Source organism: Phaenicophaeus curvirostris, chromosome 16, assembly GCF_032191515.1.
Source record: "Phaenicophaeus curvirostris isolate KB17595 chromosome 16, BPBGC_Pcur_1.0, whole genome shotgun sequence".
NCBI classification, from domain to species: Eukaryota; Metazoa; Chordata; class Aves; order Cuculiformes; family Cuculidae; genus Phaenicophaeus; species Phaenicophaeus curvirostris.
The window spans coordinates 7,099,592-7,116,219 of NC_091407.1; the positions used below are offsets into that span (position 1 = coordinate 7,099,592).

The window sequence follows — 16,628 nt, forward strand, 5'->3', positions numbered from 1 at the left end:
CTTCTCTTCTCTAGGCTGAACAAGCCCAACTCTCTCAGCCTGTCCTTGTATGGAAGGTGCTCCAGCTCTCGATCATATTTGTAGCCTCCTCTGATCCTGTTTCAACAGCTCCATCTCCTTCTTATGTTGAGGATTCCAGAACTGGGCACAATACTCCAGATGAAGTTTCACGGAGAGGAATAGAGGGGCAGAATCCCCTGCTGGCCACACTTGTTTTGACGCAGCCCATGATATGGTTGGGCTTCTGGGCTGCGAGCGCACATTGCCAACTCATGTTGAGCGTCTCTGTGTTAAATGATAATTAGTCACATCTCTTTCACTCCCAAATACAGTTTTGAATTTCATCAAAGTTCTGTTGTTTTAGGTTGACTCACAATGCTTGGAGAAGAACTCTTGAACCCAGGCTGTGGGTTTGGAGCTTGAGGTTAACGTACTTGTTACTTTGCCTTATCGAAAGACAGGCAGTTTGTGCCCTTGCTGGGATGTAGCATCTTGAATAAGGTGCAATGGAAAAGCTTAATCAGTTTGGGTGAAAAAAAAAGGTTCCTCAAATTGCTTTCTACATGCTTTATAGCACGTTCAGTCCTTTCATTTTCCCTCTTTCAGATTTTTCACTAATAGGCAGAAATAGGATTCGTTGGAATTAGCCGTGGAGTAATCTAACCTACAGGACAGCAAGCTGCTCAGGTGGTCATAGTGGTATATTTTTATTTATACTCAATTTGAGAACTGTGGCATTATTTGACAATTCCATTCTTAATTATAAATTGTGATATCGTTGTCTTCAAACTTGTGCTCTGATGGTCAGAGCCAAACGTTCACAGCCTGGGAAGGCTGTGCAGGCTTCTTCTCTGCCGCACCTGGTGGCAACAGGGGAGCCAGCAAACACACTAGCACAGAACAAGGACCTTGGGGTTAGTGTTTGCTGTCGAACAGAGCTGAACCACTGAACTATCTTTTTATGCTGCTGTCTAAACAAACATTTAGAATAACTAAGTTGAAGAAGTTGCCTGGACTTGGCTTTAAGGTGACTTTCTGAACTAAACCAAACAGTCCTATGACTAGTGCACAGTTTCCTTTACTGGAACCCTGACCTTAGTTGGGCTGGAAGCAGAACTTTCCATATGGATGGAATGGTCTTTAAAAGAATAATTGATATTTCTAATTGGACAATATAATACTTAAGACTTAGGTGCAGGAAGTGAGTGAACAAGAAGTCGAGTTGTTTTTTTTTTTTAAAAGCTGATGTGTCAGAACTGCGCGCTGACTCAGAGTAACTGAATCATCCTGTCAGCAGGTGGAGGAGCGATTTATATGCCACACCATGGAGAACTGTAGACTCAATTCAATCTTTTGTTTCTGGCAACTTAGGAACATGGCTTTGAAGTTTTAAATATTTAAATTTATGTGCTCATGGGTGAGGGGGCCATGCCACGCCTGCCTTAGGAACACGATACAGTGAATTTTGGAGTGAATGTAGACCTAGAAGCGATAGAAATATTGTAAGGTAGATTTGACCTAAATTTATTACTCTTGAGTTGCAAAGAGTACTCTAGAGCAATAAATCTTGTCAGCTGTGGTTTAATAATGGCTATCTCCTCCCACGAGACAGAAAAAAATGCTACTATTGGAGAAGCCTTTGGGTCTTCAGCAAAGAAAGTAGCAGCAGTGGTCAGTTGTATGACCTTTTGTGATGATATGTCCTTTTTTCTTTCAAAAAATAGGCTGAGGGAAGCATGCTGTTCATCACTCAGTATGCACTGCTGGATCTATGTTACATTTGGGCAAGAATTGTTTGCAGCCTGGATGGAAAGAATAAAATTAAATGTCTGTGCCTAGGCTGTGGTATTCTAGATGTGGCAAGGTGAATAGGAGAGATAAAAACTTAGAGAGAGGATAAACTGTATCTAAATTGTGCATATTGAGACAAGGAACTCTGAATATCTGAGGAAATGTTTAAATTTTCCTTAAATGCCTGGATCTGTGACCCGTTGAGGGCATTTGCACTTCATAACTGAAAGGCTGCATTGAAAGTCAGTGACTTTTCTCTTTTGGGTGGTGTGTTTTCCTTTCTCCTGTTCTGCTGTTGAACTAATGAACTCGGCAAACTTTCTAGATGAGTCTCTTCATTTCTGTTCATGTGTCCGTAAGATACTAAGAAGAGTTTCATTGTGGGAGGTGTCACAGGTTTCTTAGGCTCTGGGCAAGTGGATGCTCATTTGTTGCTTTCCTCTACTTGCCTCTCCCACCATTGTGTGGAAGCATCGTTAGTAGAAGGGGATGGGACTTGAAAGGATGTATTGTTTATCTCACATCTAGTTTTAACTCAAAGCAAGTTTAAACTCTGATGAAATCGTAACGGGGCAGGGGGGTAAGTATTGACAATTACAGATATTCTGCTTCCAAGAGTTCCATAGCATTGCTGAATTTTGCCTCTTGCTTTTGGGGCCAGCAGCTTCTCCTGACTAAGTAACTGCTGTGGTGGTTGTACCAAGGTTATCTTTAAAATAGATTTCTCAATTTCTCACAGAAGTTCTACTTCAGATTTCAACAGCCATGAGCGGGATTCCTCAGTGTCTCTATGTGCCTGGACTTCACCTTCTTTCAGGTCTCCTTAGCTACTACCTCATAAGGAATAGTTTGTCTGAGCTGAGGGAATGCTTCTAGAGCACAAATGCTGCTTCCTGGGAACAAAGCAGATTATGATGACATATTCATGTAGGGAGAACTTCCCACGTACACCTGTATTCTGTAGGCAGGTATATTTAGAGCTGCACAACAATCGCATTAATCCACATAGACGGAGATTAAAGTTTTTCCTGAAGGATTAGCCTTGGTTTTGGACTGGAAAGTGAGGTGTACCCCTCCAATGACGTTCAGTAATGATAGTAATGAATTACAAAACTAAATACTTTCTCCTCTTGTTTTTCATATATCTAAATGTTGTGTCCATTTTTCACAAAGACTTACTTTAAAAGGTGGGGAAATTGAAGAGGATTTGTATTGGGAAATTTGTACTTTCCTCACTCGAAGAATTAGGGCATGATCAAACACTTGCAGGGGGGCCATAGCAAGTATATTTGCTTTAGGATAACCTTAAGGATGAGCTTCTTCGAGTTACTTGTGAACACATACAGCAAGGCAACAGCTTCTTTATGATCTTATAACCTCCCCAGCCTCCCACTGCCTTGTTAGTGCTACCTAGTTCATCTTTTCCTGTCAGCCTTTATGGTTTGCAGACTGGGGAAGGTAGGAGGTCTTTGGCTTGTAAGCTTATAACTGACAACAGCTCTATTCTGAAAGTGTTTTGAGATATTTAGTGTGAGCGAAGAGGCAAGGCTCAAGTACCCTAGTGGAAAACTTCTTTGAAAAGATGTTTCCCTCTCAAATACAATTAAATAAAAATCAGGCTTCTAAGGTTCCTTCTGAAATAGCTGGAAATATGGAAGGATGGTTTGCTGTAGCTGAGGTCTGTTGCATGCCGCTTGCTTCTGCAGAGTTTGCTTTGCAGGGATCGTGTATTGCCACTCAAAACTGCCATTCATTGATTTGAGGAGCTCATGGTATATGTTTAAAACAGGTTTGTGGGCATTTAGAGAAACGGATGCTATGTGCCCTTTGTGACCTTGCTTTAGGTGGATCCTCAGCTGTCCCAGGAATGGAGAGCAGGGATCGGAACAGGTAGCTGCCAGGGCACAACACCACCAGCTCGATGTATTCGTTTTCTCCACTGGTGTTTTGGTGGTAGGATGGTAAATGAATAATAAGCTGTTCTGACAATTTGAGAAGACTTGAAGTGTCAGCAGTTTAGTTTATCTGAGCAACTGATGCCTGCTGCTTTCTTTTTAACTCTCTCCTTATTGCAGCTCATAACAATACCCAGAGCCGGTATCCTGATAGTGATGGGACTGTGTTGACCTGTGTTACAGGTCATTACAACCAGTTCCTTTTAGCATGTCATGCACTAGTTCTTGCATCCTTATTTGCTGGGCTGTTTAAACCTCCTTTGATGAAAATACAAAACTCTTGCCAAGGGTCCGAGTGTGTGAGTCACCACTGGCTTAGTAGCAATAAAAACCATCAGTAGAGGAACAAGTATTGGAGAGGGAACTGGGCTGTCTGGTGTTGCTCAGCCCTGGAGCTTTGTCAGATGTTGCCAGTGGCTCTGTGTGTGCATGCACTGTTCATATAGTGCAGGACCATTCTTAACAGTTTTCTGTAATTTAAAAACCTGATTATAACCTTCCAGAAAGGAAACGCTCAAGGCCTCTTCCCGTGTCTGTGTGCAGTTTGTTAAAATATCAAATCAAAATTAAAGGGGATAGAGGTTCAATGTGGACAGACGGAAGTCTGGTTGGAGGCATAAGGTGAGGAACTGAGTTTGTGGGGAGAGACAACAGACTTAAAGATAGAGAGGAGGATACCTGAGGGTGAGGAGAATAAAGGAAAGAGGCAAGCAGGGAATGGAATAATGTTATGGAGTGAGCAGAATAATAATGGGAGAAGGTATTGAGGAAGGGGAGGGTTCTACATTTATGTCTTGGGATAAGGAAGGGGTGTTCTCATATCTAGGAGGACAGATCAGAGAAAAGGAGCAGTGGTGGTTGATACTGCAGGCGAAATGCTGGTAGACTTCCCTAAGGCGCCTGGACCATAAGCAAGACCTAACCTGCTTTTTAAAGAAGTTGAGTCATGTTTTAAAGCAAGCTTGTGGCTGTGGATCCGACTGATTTTGATTGTTCATTTGCAGTATTCAGTTCAGTCTTAGCTTGTAGCTGCAAGAGATGTGAGCAGGGTGGGAGGATTGTGAAACAAAAGTAATTTGATTATTTGGGGTGGGGTGGGAAGGTGGCAGCTTTGTTTTAACTTAGCAAATTGTTTAAAAGCACAGACGGATGAGAAGGAGACAGCTAATCTGGTTAGAATAGCTGCTGCATTTTCTGATAGTAATTTCTTTCTTTACTCTATATTTTAACATTTTTTTCTTACGATTTTAGAAAAACCATCTTGAGCTACACTGAGCAAGCAGAGGATATGGATAAATGGCTTCCTTTTAATGAGGGACTGAATTTCTCTAACTTATCACACTTTTTTTTTTTTAACTTTCTTCAAATTCTTTTAATTTTCATTGGCATGAAAACTTTTCAGGTATGATTTTTCTGCCTTTTAGCATACAATGATCAGGTTTTACATGCTTGTTATGTCATCTGTTTACAATAAATTTAATGCTAAAAGATGTATTTTTAGCTGGCGAAGTAAACCAGTGAGTTACTGGAGTTGTTGTCATAGCAGCAGCCTTAACAGATAGGCTGATCCTATTTAGCTTTCGCAGCCGGAGAGCGACCGTTAGGCAACAGTTTGACAGTTCTGCAGTATTTTTCTAAAGATGGAAATTGTGCTGGAGAGGGTGAATTCTTTTTTGGACCTACTTTAAAATATTTCCTTCTGTAGGTGTGTGGAGTTTGATTCAACGGATCTATTTCCATCTAACAGAACTTGGGAGAACTTTTGAATACACAACATGTGAGATTCAGGATTTAAGTCCTAATTTGTAGAAGCTTGAAAATAAATTACATGGTGCAGCATATTGCAAGCTGCTTTGATTATTTTTTTAACAGCCATAAGTGTTCTGAAAGAGAAATGCCAGCCTGGAGAACAGGATTGTGCAGTATTTATTCAGCACTAATTTTAAGTTGTGGCAGACTGGGCAAATATTGCGGAAGAACTTCGGGGGTTATTTTTGTTGAAATGCGCTACCTGGGTTAGATGAGAGCTTAGTATTTTAGTAATTCTGATTTATTTTTTTTTTAATATGAAGGAAAAAAGGTGTTTCTGTATTGACAAGCAGAGGAATGGTATTTTTGGATTAGTCTGTGAAATAAGGCATGTGTTTGTAAGTGATCCCCGTGGGTCTCGGCTGTTACAGAAGTTGGTTCCTCTTAACCACGTCTGAATGTGGTTGCTGTTGTCTGAGAGTAAAAGTGAGTAGTTTCCTATGAGGAATTTCTCCTGTCCATATCTTCCAGTCAGAGGAGATTGGACCTGAATTGGTTTTGGTGTTTCTGAGCAGAAGCTGTATCCCCCCAAACTCTCTGAAGTCTCTTACCAGACACAGTGGAGTAAGGAAATTGTAGGCTTGTTTGTGTATTTTTGTCTGCTTACCCCTGCATGAAGCGGTCATTAAATACAGGCTGAGTTGTGAATAGGTTGACTATCATCTGCTCTTGGAAGCAGGACTCGTCTTATGGCATTTTGGAAATGTTTCGGACAAATGGAAGTGTTTTCTCCATTAATTTGTCTAATTGGTGGTTTTGTGGTTTTGTCACACAGAGGCAAGGCTGTTTCCTCCGCTGGTCTGCAGCGTTCAAAAGGCATCGAGTAAAAAGGGAGGCAGGCAATTAGATCTGTGTCCCTTCTGCTGGGCTCTGAGATAATGTTTCTGTCACTCATATTCCGCATCTGTTTCTCTTTCAGGCAAAGTCGTGCATTTGTCATATGTGTGGTGCCCACCTGAACAGACTCCACTCTTGCCTCTACTGTGTCTTCTTTGGCTGTTTTACAAAGAAACATATTCACGAGCACGCAAAGACAAAGCGACACAATTTAGGTAAGCTGTCATCCCAACGTACTCACTGGTGCTTTGTAACTCGCTGCATTACCCCTGTCTGTTCCAGGCCAGGGAGGTGCTATTTTCTGTAGCTCCCTTGTTAGACAGGGAGATCAATTTTGTCTGTGGTTTGGGTTAGTTTAGTGGCATTATTATTAAACTGGCCACTTAAGCTTCCATTGCATCATATTCAAAAGTTGTCTGGATGTGGGCAACCTGCTGTAGGTGGCCCTGCTTGAGCAGGAGTGTCAGACAAGGTGACCTCCAGAGGCTCCTGCCAACCTCAGCCCTTCTGTGAAAATTGAAAAAAACAAACCAGCCTTGTTTGACATGGTTTTTTATTGCTTTTTACAGGATGTAATCTCAAAGAGCTTTTGAAATGAATTCATTAGGTGAAATTATTTGAGAATCTTTACCAGAAGTACAAATTATTGAGATAAACTATCTCGGGATTTCTGGTGAACTGTATATATGTATTAAAAAAAAAAATCCCTTTTGTGCAAGTATAAATTTATGGCCAGGGTTAAGGTTTAAAAAAATACAGTGCTAAATGGAGACAGTAGACAGTATTTGCGTGTTTATCTGTGGGTACCATGTAAACACTGTCATGTTTTTACCACTAAACTTACCATTTTTACGGAGAACTTTTATAATTATCCATGTTGTGAGCTGCTGTTTATCTACATATTAGGGAAGTCTTAATTCTTCAAGTTAACTTTTTGCAAAGTAGAATTTGCTGTTGTCTGCTCTAGTGAAATACTTTCTGTTTCTGTAATGGGAAACCAAGCCTGGAGAGAGGAGGAGGGAGGTTCCTTGAAGAAGCACTCTTGTCTAAAGACCATTGAGGTTACTGTCATAGTACTAGACAATTAAGAATGTGTTAGATAAGCTGCTTCCCAAAAGGAACAGCCTTTAGATAAAAAGGGCAGGAGTTAAGGATAGAAGCCAAAATACAGAATAGAGTATTGTTTCACCCCAAGAAGGAATTACATTGCAGCTAAACATAATGTACTCAGTGCATAAATACATGTAATGTGAAGATTGTACGACTGACTGCTTGATTTCTAGTTTTGGAGATTCCTTTTCTCTCTCTTTTAATGTATGTTTTGGTGTTTAATTTCCAGCTGCATGTGGAATGAGCTATAAAAATATTTTTGTAGCTTTCCTAGTGCTTTTGTATCTTTTCTAGTTGCTTTTATTGCTGCAGTTTTCGTTTGGGGAAATAACATCCGATAGGCAAAAATGAGTTAAGAGCTTTGAAATTTCAAAACGAACAGGAATTATTTTAAAACACTTGGTGACTTTTTGCTAAGCCAACATCAGTCTCCATGGAGACTGGCAGGAGCTGCACATTTAGTCACAATTCTAAGGAATATCATGGATTTCAGCTGTAACAGCTGTCTGAGCACTGGAAGCGATGTTTTTGCAGCTAACTGCTGTGTTTCAGGAGGCTTCAGGATCATTGTCCAGAGTGTTCTTAAAATACCTCCCTTGTTATCTCCGCTTCCCTGAGTGATACAAATTAGACAGTCACACTCTGACCTCACAGTGATACCAGTGCCCTTGTATCTGCTTGCCTATCCAGTGTATATCAATGATACTGTATTTATTTTAATATATTCCTTGAGTTGTGGATGGGGTGATGGGTAGGTGAAGCAAGATCCGGCTATCTGAGCTGCTTTTTTTACTCTGTTAGTCAATCACCACAGTAGGCTGAGGTTTCCACTGGGCTGGAAATCGTTAAAGCAATGTAGAATACTTATACAGGTGTGAAAACCTTTAGAGTGAGGTAGGTAAGATTGACCTTTCCAGGTCTTTGACAAATTGAAATAATTGAAACTAGCACTCTCCATTTCTGGTTCAGTGCTGTTTTCTAAGGTGTAGGCATCCTTCATTAACCCTTAAATACACGAAAATGGTGTCAGTGATAAGCGCCCGTGGGTATGTCCCTAGGACTGCTCGGAGATAATTGCATCGAGATAGGTAGCATGGAAGGGAGTTGTGAGGAGCAGACAAGGTAGGGCTGTCTGCCTGTACCCTCCTTGGGAACTCTGAAGATACTGAATTGAAGTCTCTGCAACAGACATCTGGTTATCAATGCGACAGACCTGAAATCCAACAGCCTAAGCAAAGCAGTACCTTGGGCTTTGGACGTTGTTACTTCAGCAAATAGTTTCTGTTGTTGCAATTTTATAATATAGAAACCTTATTTTTTTTTCTCCTCCCAGTTTCATAAAACATGTTTTGCTTCTTTGAAGTTGGTTGTCGTAGCTGAAGCTGTATCACAAATATCCAGCCTTCCACTTGGTGGTGGTCAACAGAGGTCACTTGGAGAGCAGATGCAGTGTAGTTATTGAGCATTTTTTCCCTTGTTCTGCTTTCCTTTTTTTACTGCTCAGCTCTTCAAAACCTTTCTCAACATGAGCCTGCTTCTAGGTGCTTTTCTTCCAGTGCATCCAGTGGCCCGTCCAGTGTTAAAGCGTGGTTCCTTTTTTGGCACCCACAATGTGCAAAGACAGCAAGTTCCGCTGTTTATCCGAGCCTTGTATTTTTCTGGTTTGCTTTATAATGGATCCTGTAAATTTTCTCTGCATTTCTTTTGTGAGGAACTGAGAGATGGTGAGTAAGAAGTCCTTACCAATCTCTTCTGGGATTCCCGATCTTTTTGATATTTTCAGAGGTTTTCTTTTCCCAACCTGTAGGATTCTGAACTAATTTTTGCATTTCTTACTCAAACTGCTGTATGATTCTCAAGAGCCTCATCAGACTTTTTTCTTCTAATACTACTGTCACCTGTGGTGACAACTCTTTGGATTAATGCAGTTTACTGTACTAATGACTCGAATTCTTAGTTACTACTTCCATGACTTCTGCTTTGTGTTTCCTAACAGCTGCGCAACACTGAGTGGATGTTATTCTAGAGTTATAGGCAGTGACTCCAGAATTTCTTTCCTGCGTGGTCATTGTAACTCTTCCACTACCTTGTTGGTAGTGATTGCAGTTTCATTCTTGGTGGTGTTTCCTATTTGCTAAATATTTTAGAATCCTGCTGGAGCTTTTCCGCAAGCTTCAAATTTGAGTATTCTAAGTGAATGGGTGCTATCGGCGTGCTTTGTCATCTTCCTATATAATCTTTCCAAATCAGGTTGCAGCACCTGGGGAACCTGCTGGTAGTTTCAGTCCTTGTGAAAATGCTCCCTTCCTTATCTCTTCCACAGCGAAGGAAAATACTTCCCAGAGTAGCAGTAACAGTAGGATGACTGTGAACAGTAAAAGAGAAGAAAGGTTGATGCTGTAGAGAGAGTTCATCTCCAAAACGTAGCAGTGATTCTTCTATCAGTTTCCTGATTAGGACTGAAGAATCTTAGGCAGACGCCACGTGAAGTTTTAATAATCTCTCTGAGTGAACGTTTTCTTTTTCTGGAACGTAATGATTAAAACTGTTTTGGTGTAATATCATCTGAGAAAACAAAATTGATGATTTTAAGTGGAGTATTTATACAGCGTTGCTTGGAAGTTTCACTCCACGTGCTTTTTTTATATACACACACACACTTAACTGCAAGAGAAATCACTGATATGAGGCTTAGGAAAGTCTGTTACAGATAACCATTCTGAGTTAGATTAGTTCCATTATGGTATCAAAGCTCTGGGTAGACCTACTTAACTCCTTGGTAAGGAGCCAACTCAGGCATTTCCATGCTGTGCTTCTATCTGTTAGAGATACCATTTGTGCATTAAGAGTGCATCTCTGAAACAGCACACGAGGCAGTTTTTGTTTGAAGCCTTGGTCTGCTCTGAAGCCCCGTTCTGGATTAAAGAATGGAGGTAGGTGAAATAGCAGGACTGAGATTCAGTGGTTAAAAGACTAAACGAGAAACAGTTGGAAGGCTGAAGTACTGTTCAGTTTCTAAGGAGACAGGCAAACAGGAGATTTCAGAATGAGTCCTGTTAGAGTACATTCATTATTTATTAGATTGCAAACTGTTTGAGGAACTGTTTTTTTCTAAGGATATGCTGGTGTAGGGTTCAGTCCAGTAAATACATTTGTGGTGAGCGGAACTGGGCGGGTGAGCTTAATAGTAATGCTCCTAGATTAAGTTGAGAGTTTTTTAGTAGAATTCAAAAAGCTACTTCCCCTAGAAAATAAATAACTAAATTTTTTCATCCAGTTCAGAGGAAAAATGACAAGAAGCTGGTTTATATACTCGAAGTTGGTCAAATTAAAAAAAAATATTACTGCTGTTAATACATACCTGTTTGTTGAAATTTAGTATGTAGAAATAGAATGTGTACGTAAAGGAATAACAGTGAAAGTCATTTGATTTTAGTTTGAGTTGGAAGGTATTGGCTGGAGTATTAATTCTGCATGATGGCAGTAGAGTTGAGTTCTGTTGTAAACAGCTAAGACTTTATACTCCATGTGGAAGGGGCGATTACAGCACTTCCCATGCAGCATATTGCAGTGCTGGAGCAGCAGTTTGGTTTTTCCTTTTGCATTTAGGCTCAGAAAGGAGTAGAGAAGGTCATCTGGGCATTTTACCAGACTCTTGATTTGACTTCTGTTCTAATGTTTTGCATAGTGTGGGTGTTGAAAAAAGTCTGTTAAAGCGATGAAGGCAAATGGGAAACAAGTTCTGGTGTTTTTAGTTCTGTCAGAGATGGATCAGGTCAGACAAATATGTCTTTTTCTATAATATAACTGATTTTCTTAGAAGAAGGAAATACACAGGACCTAATCTGTCTACATAAGTGAAGAATTTGACGTTTCACCCTCTTGGAAATTATTAGTTGAGGTAGAAGTGACAAGGATTGATGTCAGAATTGTGGTGTGTGTGAGGCAGGATAAAGGGAGACTGATGATGAATAAACTGAAAGAACAGCATTTTGGATGCGTGGAATTTACTAGCAGAACCAGTCCTTGTTTACTGCTATTTTCTGCTTACTGAAGAGAAGGAATTGTATCTGTGTTTGAAATTCATGATGGTCACAGAGGTTTTGCTGGTATTGAGGAGGGCTGGGTTCTGTTGAGATAAGAATTAAAAAGCCTCATTGTCTGGTGCAGTAATACAAATGAGATGAAAATTGATAGTAGAAAGTACAGACACTTTGTACGTCAGTGCAATAATGTTCTTATGATGTCAACCAGAGGATCATTGACTGAAAACAGAGGAGGAGGAAAGCATTTTGGATATCCAGGTCAGCAGTAGGGGTATGGCTTTGAACTTCCAATATTCCTCATCGCCATTACAAATGTCTGCTGTTCTATGTCATATTGCGCAAGTATTGCAGGCAAATTCTCCTTTGCCTGGGATGCGCATTCCAGCATGGCATTCCTATAGCTTGGCTTAAACTCTGGGCCACACTGAACTCCTAAGAAGACACCAGGCATTTGTTCATTGCAGTTATCTTCTGCTAGGAGGTGCTCTGGTAAGCGCAGGTAGCTGCCAGCTCCTGGACACCATCCTCTTGCTATCAGAAATGACTCCTGAAGAGTTCTCTGTACACCTGGAATATCCCTTGACGGCAGCCTCCTCACTGTTTACCTACATATTGCTACCTCTGCATGTATCTGCTTGCCTCAGACCAACTGCTGACTTCTGCAGGCTTGAAGTTTAGAAAATCACTGCTTGTGGACTTGAGACTGTTGTCTGAAACTAGTTTAACAATTAACACATAGTGCGAGAAATTAGAGAGTGTGCATTGGCCTCGGATGTTGACTTAGAGTGCTGCCTAAAAGAATTACCAATTTAGTTTCTTTTGTTACAGAAGTTGAACAGAGTGTAGGTGACTTGCATAGAATATTGAGCATATGGTGATGTGGGGTGATGACATGAAAAAGGTTGAACCACAGGAATTCACAGTGGAGTGAATTTTAATACAGGTAAAAATAAACCTGAACTTTGTTTTGCCATGTCTTTAGAATGCAGCCAGCGTTCCAAGGAAGCCGATATCAACATGTGATTCACAGATATGTCATATCTGATGTAAGGCTGTTGAATAATATGGTTTCCTGTTTTCAACTGAGCAACGTTAGTTCTGTTCACTGGGGTCTTTTGAAAACGGAACAGTTTAACTGGATGAGATGGGCACATGCACACATGTAGGATGCTTCGCTGCTTCTTTACGTATTGTTGTTATGTTTCCATCATCTCTGGTCTCTTAACATTTGCACAAGGAAATCTGTGGATATGTTTGGCAAAGTAAAGCACTCAGGCTTAAAGAAAACACTTGGTTCCCACATGGAGAGTTTCTCAAGCTTCTTGCTCTGGAGGAGCTTCCGTCAGGCAGTCCTTTTGATGGCTGCTCCACTGGAGACCCTTGCCAGGCTCTGCCAGCCAGCTCCACAGCCCTGGGGGTTCACCGCAGTGACGCCCTAGTGGATAGTTTGTACTTTTTCGTAAAGAAAACGTTCTCTTTCCCCTCAAGACGATCAGAATTAGAAGGTTAAAGGATGTTTCAAGGGAAAAATACATATTATATGGATTTGTAACAATTAACTTTCAAACTTTACTACTGGACTCTTTTCCTAGGATCCTGAAAGTAAGCAGCGGTGGTTGGGCTTCCATGAGAACCCTCAGCTTGCCCTTTGTGCTGCGTTCGGCCTGCACGCCTGCAAGTGCTTGAGGCAATTTCTCCAAACCCTATTGCAGTCATTTAATGCCTTTGAAAGTGTTGGCATATCTACAACTGCTCTGCTCTCCTAAGTGTGCTGGAGAGGAGATTTTTTTCTCAAGAGTCCTTAATCAGGTGCTGGACAAGTACGGCTTCTACTCTGCCAGTGATTCTGTTAAACTTTTGATTCTTTACACCAGGAATTCATTCTGCTCTGAACAAGTGGCTTGTGTTATTTGGATCTTGATATCTGTACTGCATCAGTCGTGCATGGAAATCCAGGAATCCTCCGAGCACTGAAAAGCACTGATGATTACTGAAGGTCCCATTTACTTAACAGCCAGCCCTGTTCTATTATTTTGCAGAGGGGCTGCTTGTGGAATCATTTAAAAATAAATGGAGAACATTATTTCATTTTGTGTTTTGGGGCCGTTACTTTGAATTTTCAACAATTCCTTTGTTAGAAACTATGAATAACAGGTAGTACAATAGATAATGGAATAAATACAATACAACTCTCATACTTTGTAGCTTAATTGTGATTATTTTTTTCCCTTTCCCCTCACAGCGCAGTGCTTTGTTACCGATCCTCCATCACAACTAAGATTCTTATCCCCTTTTGTGATATTTTCGTAAAGGAATTAAGTCCTCCAGGATGAAAATTCTGGTGTTCGGACAAGTGGTCCTTGTACTCTTCACAAACTGATTGTGGGCCAAATAGAACAAAAGAATATAGTAATAACGTAATCTTGTTTGGAGTAATTGTTCTCTAATACAGAATGGGAGAAGTAACAATTTCACAGAATCATTGAAAAGGTGATTTTGAAAGAGGACAAGGAGAAAAAAAAGAATTACAGGACTAAAGGAGAGTGGTAGCAGGTTGTGAGAGGGGTAGAGGCTGTGAAGGGTGGATGAGATGTGGTTTGAAAGGAACCTCACCACGGCCGCTAATGGGAAGAGTGTGAAGACCTCACCTTTGCTTGATGAGACAGCAGAATTCTTGCTGCATGGTGTGTGGTTTGGCTTATTTGTGACTTCAGAGTATTTCAGCACCATGTCTTGCAGGCCACCTAGTGAGGTAATTGTTTCCTTTGTTTAAAACAAGTTTCCACTGTAGTGGGATTTTTTAAAATAACGCTATTTATCTGGAAATGAAAGGAACATGGAAATACTTGGAGGATACACTGAGGCTGAGTGGTGATGTTTCTCAGCTGCCTGCTAGGTGCAGTTTGCGTTTGTAGCTGGCTAAGAATTTGTAAGTGCCCACTGAAATCTTTTTCTTTTCTTTCCTTTGAATGTGGTGGTTTCCTGTATTTATGCACTGAAAATCAGTGATTTGCTGGGGTTAGTTTGCCCTTACTTCTTCCTGGGTACATGTTGAAGCAAAATGTTGTTTCCTAGTTAGCTGAGTAGCTTTGTTTCTTGGCTTTCTTTTGTTTAGCGTTGTGTAAGAAAAATACTTTCAACATTCATCAGCATTCATGTGTCCATTCTAAAAGGGCATTTGAGAAGAGAAAACATGAGATGTGTAACCTGTGGAATAAACTACTCTGGAAAACCATTGCCCTGGTGAAGAATCTTAGAGCTTTTGGTGCTGTCCTCTGACTGAACCAGCAGTGGGATAGGCACTCTTTAACCATTTAAATGGATTAGAATGGAAATTACTGAACTCTTAGAAAAAGATAATTCAAACTTAAATATCAAATCTTACAGTACTAGTTCTGCGTGCATTTTAGTCGCTGTAATTATGCCTTTTTCATTACTTATGTCTTTGAAAGGTATATTGTGAATTACAAACAACTCAAAGGCAGCTAATGCTTTGTTGTCTTGCAGAGGTTTCTTACTTTGTCAGAAGCAATTGAATAACTTGTAATCTAACTGGAAAAATTTCCCCTGGTTTTTTTCCCTCTTTTTTTTTCCCCCCTCTAGATTCTAAGGTACCTATGTTACTTTTTGTGGACTACTGAGAAGAAAGAGTACCTGACTTGGAAGCCTGCTTTAAAATGTCTTCTAGTACATGAACTCACGTCTTTTTTTCCTCCTCCCCAACTTCCCTTCTGTTTTGCAGCCATAGACCTTTTGTATGGGGGTATATACTGCTTTATGTGTCAAGATTACATATACGACAAAGACATGGAACAAATTGCCAAAGAAGAACAACGAAAAGCTTGGAAATTACAAGGTTTGGTTTTCCTGCCTGAATTTCTTGTTTCTGTTTTTAATCATACCTGTCCCTCCCATTTCTCAATGGCAAAAAACAGTAAGGGGAAGAAAGAGCTCTCTAGAGGTAGTGATGCAGGCCTTGGGAGAGAGCGATGTCTAGCTGTTACGTTCCAGGAGTTAGACTGTTAGTTTAACATGTGCGCCACATCTAATTGTAGCAAAAATATTTGATTTTTTAATTGCAAAAAAATATAAAAATATCTAACATTAATCCTGCAAAGCTTGCATAGTATCAGAGTCAGATCTGTATTAGGTAGAAGATGTAGCAGTCTGCACCTTTAGGCTGATTTAGGAGATATAGGCAGTAAATCTGTTCCCCTCCCATGAAATGCCACCGTTGTGTGTGATTTTTTTTTTTTTTAATTTTTTTTAATAGAACGTGCCAGCTTGCTTACACACCTGTGCTTTCATGGTACACGCACAGTATCTATGTAGAAATATTTACACACAAATATATGTACACACATTTGTTTTATTGAGTTTGCTTTCCCTAATTTTTTCTTTTTTAGCCTTCACCCCAACAGTGGTTTCTCACTACCAGTGTACAATGACAGGTAAGAGGCGTGGGCTGGCGACGCACTTCACTAACAAGCGTCCCTTTGCTGATTATCCTGCCATTTGAGACATGAATCACAGTTAAGAATATCAGTTTTATCGTGCAAATTGTTTTCCTCTTGCTTGGATATGTCCCAATGATTGAATAATTACAGCAGACTTGATTTCATATGCCCTTCCCTTGATAGAACTAGTCCAAAACAAACCTTTTCTCCTTCTTTTTTTTTTTTTGAGAGGAAAGGAAGTAGCATTTACCTTTAACTGAGTAGATTTAAGCCTCAGCTATAAAAGCTTGTCATCTTCCATTTCCAGTGGCCTCTAGGGGGTATGTTTTCTTAAAGTGGGAAAGTCTGTATTCGAAGACAGATGATTTCTGTCTAGTAATGTCTCTTACTGAATCCAAGGCATCCTGTTTCAATGTGACAGCCTTAGTCAGGGCTGATATGACTTCAAACCATTCTTAACCTCGTTTCCAATTTTAAAAATAGCAGCTAACATCGTATTAACTAGAGCTTTTCCGATGGCGTATCAAAAGTATAGCTGCTTTTACTTAGTTCCTACTTCAGATCTCATTCTACTTTCTACTTATTCCCCATTTTCAGGGAGCTGAGTCAGTGGAAAGAAGGAT

At 40.3% G+C, this 16,628-nt stretch overlaps 1 protein-coding gene across 2 annotated transcripts in view; it reads left to right on the forward strand.

The window, feature by feature from the left end:
* USP22 (ubiquitin specific peptidase 22) overlaps positions 1–16,628 on the forward strand; it is a 97,219-nt gene that overhangs the window by 29,867 nt on the left and 50,724 nt on the right. The window contains exons 2-4 of one of the 2 annotated variants that reach the window (XM_069870406.1): positions 6,475–6,607; positions 15,291–15,404; positions 15,955–15,999. In XM_069870406.1, the coding sequence (XP_069726507.1) occupies positions 6,475–6,607; positions 15,291–15,404; positions 15,955–15,999 (292 nt within the window). The remainder of the gene's footprint in view (positions 1–6,474; positions 6,608–15,290; positions 15,405–15,954; positions 16,000–16,628) is intronic. The other variant, XM_069870407.1, reaches the window with a different exon arrangement.